The sequence below is a fragment of the Choloepus didactylus genome, chromosome X (genome assembly GCF_015220235.1).
Source record: "Choloepus didactylus isolate mChoDid1 chromosome X, mChoDid1.pri, whole genome shotgun sequence".
In the NCBI taxonomy this organism is placed as follows: Eukaryota; Metazoa; Chordata; class Mammalia; order Pilosa; family Megalonychidae; genus Choloepus; species Choloepus didactylus.
The window spans coordinates 23,553,564-23,566,260 of NC_051334.1; the positions used below are offsets into that span (position 1 = coordinate 23,553,564).

The window sequence follows — 12,697 nt, forward strand, 5'->3', positions numbered from 1 at the left end:
ACCTTGATGGAAGTTGCTGTGGAGCCCCAGAGGAAACAAAGGAATGAATTCTTTCCTCTCATCATTGTACATCTGATCAGGATCCAAACCGGTCTTTTCCACCTCTCTGTCCCAGCAGCCTGGAGGCCTCTAGAGAGTAAATACCCTGGGGCTTAGGCCTGACCTTTCAGGTGATCCCAGAACTACACTTCCGAGCCTGCCAGAACCAACTCATCATATAACCTTGCTTCTCCCTTCACAGAGAAAAACAGAGGCTATCAGGTAAGAGAGGTCTTCAACTTTCAATACCCTTCCCCTCATAACTTATTTTTATCCAAATCTATCCTTGCCAGCCTTCCCCATTACACAGTGCAGGAGGTCTCTCTCTTCCTGCCTAAAACGAATCCTTCCACTTATTAAGAAAAATAAAATGGCCACTTGCATTGGGCATTCCCGGGAGAAGACCCCTTTCCCAAAGGAGTTTGTTCAGAAGACAAAAGCAACTGACCTGCAGGGGTTTTCTGAGAAAAGAGAACACACCCTACTGGGTTGCTGATAAGCAATACCTGTGGATAAAACTAGTTTCGGTCCAGTAGAGAGAGAATGGACAAACCACACTAACCAATGTATATATGCTCCTTACTTTGTAAGACACCCCCCCCCATGTAAAGTGGAAAGTTCAGGTCGGCGAATCAGAACATTTCCTCACTTGCTTCCATGTTCTCATTATTTGAGCTTCTCCTTTCCCTCCCCCTTTCTGAAGGGGTTGCTGCCCAATTTGTGAATCCCTCAATAAAGCTGAGATCCTAAAATGCATGAAAAGTTTTTCTTTCATCACACTAACTTTTAAGGTGCTACTATCTTAAAAGAACAAGCCAAGTAAAAGCTTCAAAATCTTAGATGGATGGAAGGAAGGAGAAAAGCTAGCCTCTCTGGACCCTAAACCCTCATCATCTACCTGTGAGTACTACACACTCTGTTTCCTCTCACAGGCAAGCTTCTATTTCCCCATCTCCCAGAGTCTCCACAACCTACTGCTATCTGGCTTCTGCTCCCACCACTCCATTGAAACATTATCACTGACCTTTTCTCTCTAAATCCAAAGGTGACTTTTCCTTTTTTATCTCATTTGATTGCTCTGCTGCATTTGGCTCTATGGGATATTCCCCTCCATGGAACTCAACCTGCCCTTGCTCTTCATCTACCCCAACCCCCATCTCCTAGCTATTTGTGAAATACTTCTCTGTTTTCTTTCTGTGATCCTTCCTCTATTGGCTCTTCAAATGGTGTTTCTTGGGGTTCTATCCTGGAAAGATTCCAAGGTAAAGTAGATTAATTTAACCAGATTTCATGTAGAGATAACCAGACATAAGGAGGATTCTAATAGATTTAATTGTAGCTCTATTATTTTTTCCCTTCTAAAAACCTGATAGGATGGCTCAGGGTCAGTTATTTTCTAGAATTAACCCTATAGCAGGATGATCCTGAGGAACTCTTGCTAGCCAACCATTTCCATCCTCTCCCTACTCAGTCCAGAAACTGCCTCAATTTCAGCACCATCTCCTCCATGCTGATGTCTCCCAAATCTACATCTCCAGCCCAGAACTCCCTCCTGAGCCCCAGAAGACACCTCCAAGCAGAAATCCCCACCATATCTCTAACATAATTCATAAATGGTACCACCACCACCACCACCACCACCACCACCCCATGCTCCCATCTCAGTGATGGTACCTACTCACTGGAGCAAGAAAATTGAATATTCCTTGACACTGCCCTCAAACTTGGCTATCAGATCCTGCTGCATTTACCTCCTAAATATCTTGCATTTCCTCCCAGTTCTCTCCTTTCCGACTGCCCCTCCATAACTTCAACCTTATTAACTCTAATCTAGATTGCTGCAATAGCCTCCTAATCAAAACAGAATAGGGAAGCTGTTGAACTGCAACCCAGTGGCCTTGATTCTTGAAGACAATGGTATAACTATGTAGCTTACATGGTGTGACTGTGTAACTGTGAAAACCTTGTGGTTCACACTCCCTTTATCCAATGTATAGACAGATGAATGGAAAAATGGGGACAAAAGTTAGATGAAGAATAGGGTAGGATGGAGGGGATGGAAAGATTTAGGTATTCTTTTTTGCTTTTATTTTTATTTAGAAGTAAGGAAAAGGTTCAAAAATTGATTCTGGTGATGAATGCACAAATGTTACGATGGTGCTGTGAATAATTGATTGTATACTGTGGATGATGTAGGGTGTATGAATATATCTCAATTAAACTGTATTTTAAAAAGTAAATGAGAGAGACCAAGAAGATGGCAGCATAGAGAAGAGTGGAAGCTAGTTAGTCCCCCTGGAACAACTAATAAACAACCAGGAACAATGAGTAAATAATCTGGAATAACTGCTGGGGGACAATGCCTGAGATCACAGCATAAAATCTGTAAGTAAAAACTGCAGAATCATGCCGGGAGCCCACTCCCCCCATGGCAGACTGAGCTGCAAAACCTTGCTGTAGGAGAAAGCAGCAGTCCTGGAACAAGGGAATATAGCTCAGCCCAGCTCCAACTGGGGTTTTAATTAAAAAATGTGGACTGCTGAATACAAGCTACAAACATAGACAAACCCCTAACAAGCAGCAAAGTACCCTGAGGTCACTCCCAGTGGAGAGGAGGTGGGGCTGACGGGAAAAAATTTAATTAAAAGAAAAGAAGGAAAAATATAGAGGCTTTTAGAGAGAACTGACCTTAAAGAGCCAGAAAACTCCTGTGCACCTGGAAAGGGAGCCCAGAAGACCAGTTGCTCTCTGTGACCCACAGGCAAAACTGGGGGGGCCACGGACTGGCTCTGAAAAGGGGCTTTCTTTCCCTTTTACTCTCTCTCATCCTGAATGGCTCAATAGAGAGAGCCTCAGCCATTTCAGTCCCCAGCGCTCTGACCCAGACAGGGGTGGACTTAACAGAGTCACAGAGACAAAGGAGCTATTCAAATGCAGAGGATAACTCCTAGGGGGTGTATCTTCCCTAAGAGGAAGGAGGTGGGGCCCAGCTCTAGTTCCAGCCTTCCCTTCAGAACTCAGACCCCAGGGCCTGGGGGAAAACAGTCAAAACAAAAACAACTTAAACTGAGAAGTAAAGGGGCCACACCTCTTTACACCAGTGGAGAGTGACAGGCTGACAGGCACCACCTGCTGGGCAGGTTAGGAAAAGCACAGTGGCTAGAAGCCTTACAGGCTTCAATCTTCTAAGATACACCCTCAAGGAAACTTGAAACTGAATATAACCCCATTCTGAGACCTGAACCCATTCTGGTCTCGGAAAATCTGATTGGGGGAACTAAGGAAACCAGATGCCTAGACAACAGAAAACTACAAAATACACTAGGAAAAATTAAGATATAGCCAGTCAAAGGAACAAACTTACATTTCAACTGGGATACAGGAATTGAAACAACTAATGCTAAATCAATTCAAAAAGTTTAGGGAAGATATAGCAAAAGAATGAAAGGTATAATGAAAACACTGGGCAAATATAAAGTAGAAATCAAAAGTTTGAAAAAAACAACTGGCAGAATCTATGGAAATGAAAGGCACAACACAAGAGATGAAAGACACAATGGAGACATACAACAGCAGATCCCAAGAGGCAGAAGAAAACACTCAGAAACTGGAGAACAAGACACCTGAAAGCCTACACACAGAAGAACAGACAGAGAAAAGAATGGAAAAATATGAGCAACATCTCAGGGAATTGAATGACAACATGAAGAGCATGAATGTACATGTCATGGGTATCCAAGAAGGAGAAGAAAAGGGAAAAGGGGCAGAACCAATAATAGAGGAAATAATCAATGAAGATTTCCCATCTCTTATGAAAGACATAAAATTACAGATCCAAGAAGCACAGTGTACCCCAAACAGAATAAATCTGAATAGGCCTACCCCAAGACACTTAAGAATCAGATTATCAAACGTCAAAGACAAAGAGAGAATCCTGAAAGCAGCAAGAGAAAAGTGATCCATCACATACAAGGGAAGCTTGGTAAGACTATGTGTGGATTTCTCCTGTAAAAACCATGGAGGCTAGAAGGAAGTGGTGTGATATAGTTAAGATACTGAAAGAGAAAAACCACCAAGAATCCTATGTCTGGCGAAACTGTCCTTCAAATATGAGGGAGAGTTTAAAACATTCTCTGACAAACAGACAATGACAAAGTTTATGAACAAGATAACTGCTCTACAGGAAATACTAAAGGGAGCATTACAGACAGATAGGGAAAGACAGGAGTGAGAGGTTTGCAATACAATTTTGGGTGATGGTAGCACAGCAATGCAAGTACACTGAACAAAGATGACTGTGAGTATGGTTGAAAGAGAAAAGTTAGGAGCATGTGGGACACCAGAAAGAAAAAGGAAAGATAAAGACTGGGACTGTATAACTCAGTGAAACCTAGAGTGCTCAACAATTGTGATAAAATGTACAAATATGTTTTTACATGAATGACAACAAATGAATGTCAACCTTGCAAGGTGTTAAAAATAGGGTGGTATTGGGGGAAAAATACAATCAATTCAGTCTAGAGACTATAGTTAACTGAAACATTGTATTATGCTTCCTTTAATGTAACAAAGGCAATATACCAAAGCTAAATGCCTATAAGGGGGGACATAAGGGAGGGGTGTGGGACTCTTGGCATTGGTGATATTGTCTGACTCTTTATTCTAATTTAGCTTAATTCTATCTTTCCTTTTGTTGCTTTTTAGCTGTCTTTTTTTTTTTCTTTTCTTTCTTTTTCTTTTTCTTTTTTCTCTCTACCTTCTTTGACTCTTCCTCCTCCTTTGTGGAAGAAATGCAGATGTCCTTATATAGATAGTGTGATGGTGGTGAATACATAAATACTTGACTATACAGAGTGAAAAAAAAAAGTAAATGAACAATGGGGGGAGGGAGGAATGGGATGTTTTGGTTGCTCTTTCTTATTTTAACTTTTATTTTTTGGAGTAATGAAAATGTTCAGATTGTGGTGATGAATGCACAACTATATGGTGATACTGTGAACAACTGATTGTACACTTTGATTGACTGTATGTTATGTGAATATATTTCAATAAAATTGTATTAAAAAACAAAATAGGATAGAAGACATAAGAGGGAATTATGAAGGGAAAATGAGGTTTAATTATGAGTACCTATATGCACGTGTATGCTGTACAATGTGAAATGTATCTACTACCATTGCGGATCCTCAGAGTTCATCCTCCACAGGGTTGGGCAAGGGGTGTCTGAGCACTCCCTCAAAAGCCACATGCGGCTACTGAGCACTTGAAATGTGGCTAGTCTGAATTGAGATATGTCACAAGTGCAGTATACACACTGGATTTAGACTCAGTATCAAGAAAAGAATGTAAAATATCGCAATAAATTTTACATTGATTACATGTTGAAATAAAATGTTGGCTACATTTGGGTTAAATAAAATATATTATTAAAATTCATTTCACTTGTTTTATTTTACTTTTTTAAACATGGCCACTAGAAAAATTTAAATTCCACATGTGGCTCGCATTGTATTTCTATTGGACAGTGCTGCTGTGGAGGCCAGAGTGTGTGATGCTCACAATGGGGGCTTAAGATCCCTGCAAAAATAGATGTTCCTTTCTATGTCCAAAAATGTGTTTGGAAATCAGCAAGTTGCATCTTTTCTTCAAATGTAGGGACTTGTCTTAACTTAGGGATCAGGTTAACAGAGTCTTCCCTTGTGGGAAGTATCAATGATAAAATATAGCTTTTAAGAAAGTCCAATATATTAAAATCAAACTTACAGAAAAGCTCTCTTAAGGGACTTCAGCCTCCTGGCATGCTTCCACACACTAAACTACTACCTTGTATTAAATGGAAATGATCTTCAAGGGCAAGGACTGCGGGTTTGCTTCTTTTCTTTCTCTCCACAGCACCTGGTACATTGCTATGCTTGGAAGTTGTTAACCACCTGGCTAACTATGGCTCCTGGTAGGGGTAGGTAGGGGACTGAGTTTTCTGTTACATCTAAAGTCCCGCAACACTAAATACTTTAAATCTCCCTCACTGCTTGAATGAGGGTATATGCGTCCTTTTAATTTCTATATGGTCAAACACCAAAATAAAACAAAGAATGTACCTGTATTTTATATTTGATTTAGATTTACTTCTTCCATAAGGAGTTTAACATTAAGCAAATGGGGAGTTGGGGGTTAGTGAGAGAACAAACTTAAAAGAATGGAAGAAATGAATTCATTGATTCCATGCTCAATATGTCTGACTGTTATCAATCTGCAAGAAATGGATGTTGCATTTGGACCGAGCCCAGCAGAAAGATGTCTAATAATAACCTTGGGCAGAATTCCCCAGTTGACCGCAGTAAATGCCCAAGGAAGCCGTTTGTTTATTTTCACCTACACAACACATTAAGAGTGCCTCGCTTTTTAAAAGTATGCTGCTTATAGTGGCTAAATAGATAGTGATACTAGTAAAGGAAGGCATTGACGTTTCTAGAAATGTGATCATCTTTTTGAGCACTAGTGGGTAAGCATCCTACCTCCCCACTGACATAATGCACCTTCTGCAAGACAGCAGTCTCTTGGCACTCCTCCACTTTGAAGTAAAAACCAAAACGAACTCCTGCTAACGTGGCATATCGAACCAGCCCTCTTTTCTTATTTCCAAGGCCATCTCAGTTGATCTGTGGCACATTCATCTTCATAGAAGTAGCTATTGCAGGGTAGAATTACAACCTCCTTTTGACAGCAGAATGTACCCCTAATATAACTTGACCAAGGTCATTAACCAAATCCTCAAGCAAACAGCCTTCAGGATGGCTAAGCCTTGTTAGAAAGAGTTTATGGAGCACCAGAGCATTTGTCGGGATAGTCTGAGGATTTGGGGAGTTATGAGAACACAGTCCTTGCCCACAAGGAGTCCTTATCCCTCAGGAGTCAGTTACAGCCCAAGGAGGGCTATTACATCCTACCACCCAAGGCCACTCAGCTTCTGTTCTTGACAGTCAACCTTATGAGTCACCTTGCATCATATTTAAGCAGGGAAATAGTAAAGAACTGAAAATTAGCTGAGGATCAAGAATCATAACCATGGAAAGGGCTCTCAGAAACATCTCAAACCCAAGCACCGTGGTAAGGGGGTAAAGATGATAAGATTACATTCCTAAGCTACAGGCTCTATCATAAAACCTAGATCATTTTCTGTTATTTCTAGTTTTTTTTTTACCAGTATTATTTTGTCTACTTACTCCCCACCTTATCTTTTCCTCCAATGAAGCATAAGGCAGGTATAAATACTACATGGATACCTTTCAGAAAAATTTCCCCTTGAAACAGGATTCAATCATATCCACAATATCATTATCAATTTGCTCATTACATGAAACTAAAATATAGATTGCTTTAAAATCCTGCTTATTTAGGTATGCCAGCCTCCCCCTTCAGTTCCATAAAATTTTAAGCCCTGTATTAGAGACCAGGGACACAGTGACAAGATAATTTTCTACTCAGCATCTTTACCTGGTAAACTTTGACGCGCTCTTCAAGGGATGCATCGCTCTCTCCCTTCTGCCACCACTGCACCTGGTAACACACTTCTTAGCACGTTGTACCCTTATAAAACAGCTTTGAAACTATTTATGCATCAGTCTCGTCCTTGGAGAATCTAGACCTAAAAGTCCTTGCGGGCTCAGGGCTCAGCATATAGGAGGTTCTCAATCATTGTGGGCTGAATTAAATCACATCATAATGAACAAACTTCACTGTAAATAATATAGACAAACACATGCAGACACAGGTACAGAAACACTGTACACACCTATCTCACCTGCCATGCTAAAAGGGCATGTGACACAATTGCTGAGATTTAAATAAAAATTGTATTTATAGACAATGACATTCAGTAACATAAGTTCACATTTGGGGCCTTGAAACAAACGTTTATGGTCCTTTCTATATCCAGAAATTTCCTTTTCCATATCTCTGGTAAAGTTAGAGTGAGCTTGGGGAGCCAATGTGTGCCTCAGCCAATAGAATTAGAACCACTCTGGTAATTGCTAAGATTTTTTTAAGACAATGTTTTATTATTGAGTCCCATTTCCTCTAAACTCTGAATTCAAGTTTGGTGACAACTAGGAGAAGGAGACTGGTTTCTGATAGAGAATGTAAACATGGAACTGCCTCCCTAAAGCGGGCCCCTTTCAAATCCTTCATGCACTTTTCAAAGTTTAGTTAAACAACTCAGCAGCCACAGCCTGTTGATGGCTGTGGCCAGGCATCAGTGACCCACATGTGACTTTGGATGATATGCTTGGGTGCGGGAGAAACACAGAATTTATATAATCTGAAATGTCAAGATCTTAACACAAGTACAAGATCAACAGAAACCACTAAAAACCATAACTGGAAATGCCAATTTAACATTTTCACTTGCATGCACTCTCTCTACATCAACAAACTTTGTTGAGTAGTTAACATGTGCCTTTGTTCTTAAAGAAAAATCATTAACGAAGGAAAGTTAGGCTCTGAAGTATAAATCCAAATTTAGAATACACCCTTACAGCAGTCTGGTCAAAAAACGTTTGCTGATAAGAGAAAAGGTCCTGAAAAAAATTAGTAGTCGTTCATAAATTTGTTGCAGCCCCTATTTAAACAATTTCCAGTAGCCCATGATAATGATGGATGACATGGGAAACTTCTACCAAATAGATCAAAGTTATCACTTCCACAGTTTTACTTCTGTACATCCCTATTGTCCCTGCACACATGCACACACACTTTAAACCAGAACTGCCAAAAAGACAGGAAGGGAATTAATCTCACTTAAGAGTCAGTGTGTCATAGGGGAAAGATCTTCCACTTTTTCGGTGTAGCATTCTGGGTTCAAATCCCAGCTCTGCCCTTTAGTAGCCATGTGACCTTGAGGAAGTCACTTGCCTGTCTGAACCTGTTTCCTTATTTCTAAAACCAGCATGAAGGCAGGGGTGTAACATTGACAGATTTGCATGGGTCTTGAGAGTTACCACACAACGAGCTATCTATCACAAGTGAAAGTGGACAGTAACGTGCACTTGCTTCCTTCCCTTCATTTCCTCTCCTCATCTCTCAGGCAGAAACAACCAAGGAGCAAAACAGCTAAGAGATGAAAACTGAAGGGAAAGAAGTGGACACAAGAGTCTGGACTGATAACACAAACTGGAGATGGATACAGCTTCTCTCCGCTGCCCTTTACCTCTGTCAGGAAGGTGTGTGATGTAAACTTGAACTTTGGGTTCACTACAAAAAAATCTTTGGGGTGATCTTTAAACAGCCTTTCAGTGGTCAAATTTTTGCAGTGCTAAATCATGAGATTCTTAGTGGCTCATAGGAATCCCTTAGAAACAAACTTATTGGGATGGCTTGTATCCTATGAGAACATAGATACTAAATTGTGTATGTCCTTCAGTAAAGTAGTTTAAGTGCTGGGGAGTAGTTAATATTAAACTACCATAACAAAATATATTTTTAGAAAAAATAGAGACATGAAGAACAAAAGCTCATAGAGCTCTAATAGAACTTCTTTTGTTTCCTTGCTCTTTAGAAAGTTGTTCTAAGCCTGCCTTTGAACTCTTATTAACCCTTTTAAAAAATGGTATTTTCATAACGGGCTGGCCATTGAATCTGTGAGGCCTCATTTTCCGGGGTGTCACAGAAAATACCACACCACAAAACCCTAAACAAACCTCTTCCTAGGGTCAAACTCCACAGCCAATCAAAATATTGCACCTAATAATTTGGGCTAAATTTGGGAAAATCGCTACAGAGAGGATAGCTCTAATAGTGTTTCTCTTGGATATGGGGGTTTAAAGAGAGGTCTCCCCAAGTTCCACAAGACTTTTAGGCCGCAGAAAACCCACCACCCCTCTGGTGGTTTTGATTTTGACACACACTGATGTGGTTGAGAATCAACTTCCCCATTGACTCAAGGGATCATGACCAGTGGCAGGGAAACTGACCAAATTTGGGGTGCCAGTTACTGAAATGGAAGGAAGCTCTTCCATCCCATGAGGATGGGTCCTCTGAGTACACTTTCATTATTAAACGCATGCAGCCTCTTGGTAAATAAATGTAGCTCCCCCAGGTTTCCACTGCCTGAAGAGAAACCCTCACAACCCACTCCGGTAAATTTTACCATTCAGTTAAAATGCACAGTTTCCAAATACATCACTGAGAGGCCCTTTTATTTATTTATTTTTAAATTTTCAAATGAGTGGGGAAGTTTTGCTCCCATTTCGTTTTCATTTTGCCAAAATTGGCTTTAGGCACAAAAAAATCAGTTGAGGACAGAATCATTCCTTAGCTAGGATTTCAAACTTATCAAGGGACTCTTCCCGAGCTTTGCAAAGAGAATTCCATTTTTAAATCACACTGCAGGAATTTTATCTTCAGACAAGAACATACCTAAAAGGAAAAAGGGCATTCCCTCCTCCCAAGGCACAAAAACACGGCACATCCCAAGCAGCCTGTTTCCCACCCAGCCAATACAATAATGCTTTGTAAGCTGAGAGCAGCGCCCGGTACAGAAGCTAAGTATAAACAGCTGAGGATTAGGCGGTAGCTCCATTCTCATTTACATGAAAATCCTCTAAGCATCGTTTTCCTCGTTGGCTGCGGGAGCATAAGGAACAATTTTGTGACATAGCCACGCATACATTTACATCCTTTGTCTTTACTTACCAGTCGAGGCTGTGGGCATGTGTGCTCTATTTCCTCCATGGTTTCTGAGGGAGGCTCATTGGAAAGGGATTTTGGGATACCTGTTTCTGACTCAGCATCAGTAAGTACTGGCATGGCCAGTAAATGCTCCCTCCAGCTCTACACTCTCTCTGTGAGCCTCCTCCCAGACAGAGAATGTTTTCTTTGTCACGTATTTTCCCCCTTCCCTCCCCACCCCCCCCCCCTTCTTCCCTTCTGTTTTGTCTTCCCTGGGGGGAAAGTAAAGGGGTCCCCTCCCTTTCCTCTCGCCCCTTTCTCTCCGGGAGAAGCAAGAGGCAAGGCCTCAGTTTATCACTATAACAACCAGTCGGCACTGGAGCGGCTGGTGCGGGATACAGTAGCCTCATTTGCATGGAGCGCGCTGGTTGGCTACTGTCATCATAGTACCACTCCGCCGGGGAGCGGCGGGGCCCCATTGGCTGGGCGGCCGTGCCCACGGGGCCTGAACTTGCTGCTTTTGTTTCTTCTGTTTAATTCAGTTTGAAAGGTCTTGGTCCATTCTGGGCAAGGGAACCGGGCTGCACTGCCCAGATAAGATAAAACCACTTCCTGAGGGGCCACGGACGGCGGGAGAAAGAACATAGCAGCCCTCAAATAAAAAAGGACTAGGTCCCTGGCAGGAGTGTATAATGTGCCGTAGTCAGAATATTTGCCAAATTAAGAGGTGCCCTGAAAACAAAAGCCGCTTTTGAACCCAAACTTACTGTGCCCTCAGTTGCCGCTGGCCTCGGAGGGTCTCTCAGGGCATTCGCTGTGGGCCTCTGAGCGGTCACCCCTAGACTCTAACACGAGCGCTGAAATAGATACCCTGAGGCCCGGGATAGCCCCGGAGCCTCCACTGGGGATGCCCTAGAAAGAGCTTTAAAGGAGGTAAAGTTTGTCTTTGACAGCCTACCTCCCACCTCTGGCTACCCTCCCTAATTGCTTCCTCGTTCAGCCTCTCCTCCCCCTCCCCAGCTCCTCGGGGCTTCCTCAAGGAACTCTTGCTCAAGTCTGCTTTTCAATACACTGTTCCAGGCGCTTGGTCTATTGTTCCTCCGCTCCTGTTTTACCAGTCCTGGGCCCCATTTCCTAAGCAACCTGCTCTCAGCCAAATCCTCCTGGCAATCAGAGAAATATCTGAGATGGGGCATTAAAGACTGATGTGCCTTAATGTCTAAATCGCCCGGGAATAGCCACATTTCGAGAGGGGTGTTCCGAAGACTCAAAGAAAATAGCTTACAAGAATTCATTCGAGTGAAATGTCACACTTTCAATAACATTAATAAAAATCATGATAATTGCTAGCATTTATTAAGCACAGGCCCAGTGCTAAGTCCGGGGACCATACTTTGAGATCCAAAGGGTGGGACAAAAACACCAGCCCTGCCTCCCCCTCAAAACTGTGGGAGATCAAACTAATATCATGTGAAAGCACTTTACAAATTAGAATATGCTATACTAATGGAAGGGGATATTATTTTTATTATTTCTCAAGTAAGCAAACAGGGCTCATACTAAAAGAAGAAAAAATGGATCTTGCAGCAGAGATTTGCACGGTTTGACAGTTATACATCCTGCCACTTTAAACTAGAATGACATCACTCAATTGCATTATTGCCCACTCTTGAGAAAATTCCAGCCATGTAAAAATTCCAGTGATGCTTGGGTCACCTGAAAAGGGGGCCAGGTTCTTCCTATCCCATTTGCCCTCCTGGACGCACAAAATACCACAAGCTGCAGGTGTAGCTTTTCAAAGCCTTTCGACCTCTAAGAGCCAAGCCCTGCAATATATTTAAGGGCCCCTTTCCCAGCTGCACTGGGTGATGTGGGGGTGAGATTATTCAAATCTCAATATTTTCTTTGCCTTAGAGCAGAGGATCGCAAAGTGTGGTCCCCAGAGGAGCAGAAGCAGCATCCCTAGCAACTTGTTAGAAATTCTCGCTCCCCA

General features: G+C 41.9%; 1 protein-coding gene across 5 annotated transcripts in view; it reads right to left on the minus strand.

Annotated features, from left to right (window-relative positions):
- The window catches only part of PCYT1B (phosphate cytidylyltransferase 1, choline, beta), a 188,558-nt gene that overhangs the window by 154,017 nt on the left and 21,844 nt on the right, over window positions 1-12,697 (minus strand). For 2 of the 5 annotated variants that reach the window (XM_037821897.1, XM_037821894.1), the window contains exon 1: window positions 10,729-10,910. The exons of the other annotated variants lie outside the window; for them this stretch is intronic. In XM_037821897.1, coding sequence (XP_037677825.1) covers window positions 10,729-10,842 — 114 coding nt within the window. In that variant the 5' untranslated portion in view covers window positions 10,843-10,910. Of the gene's footprint in view, window positions 1-10,728; window positions 10,911-12,697 lie in introns of those variants that run through there. 5 annotated transcript variants of the gene reach the window in all.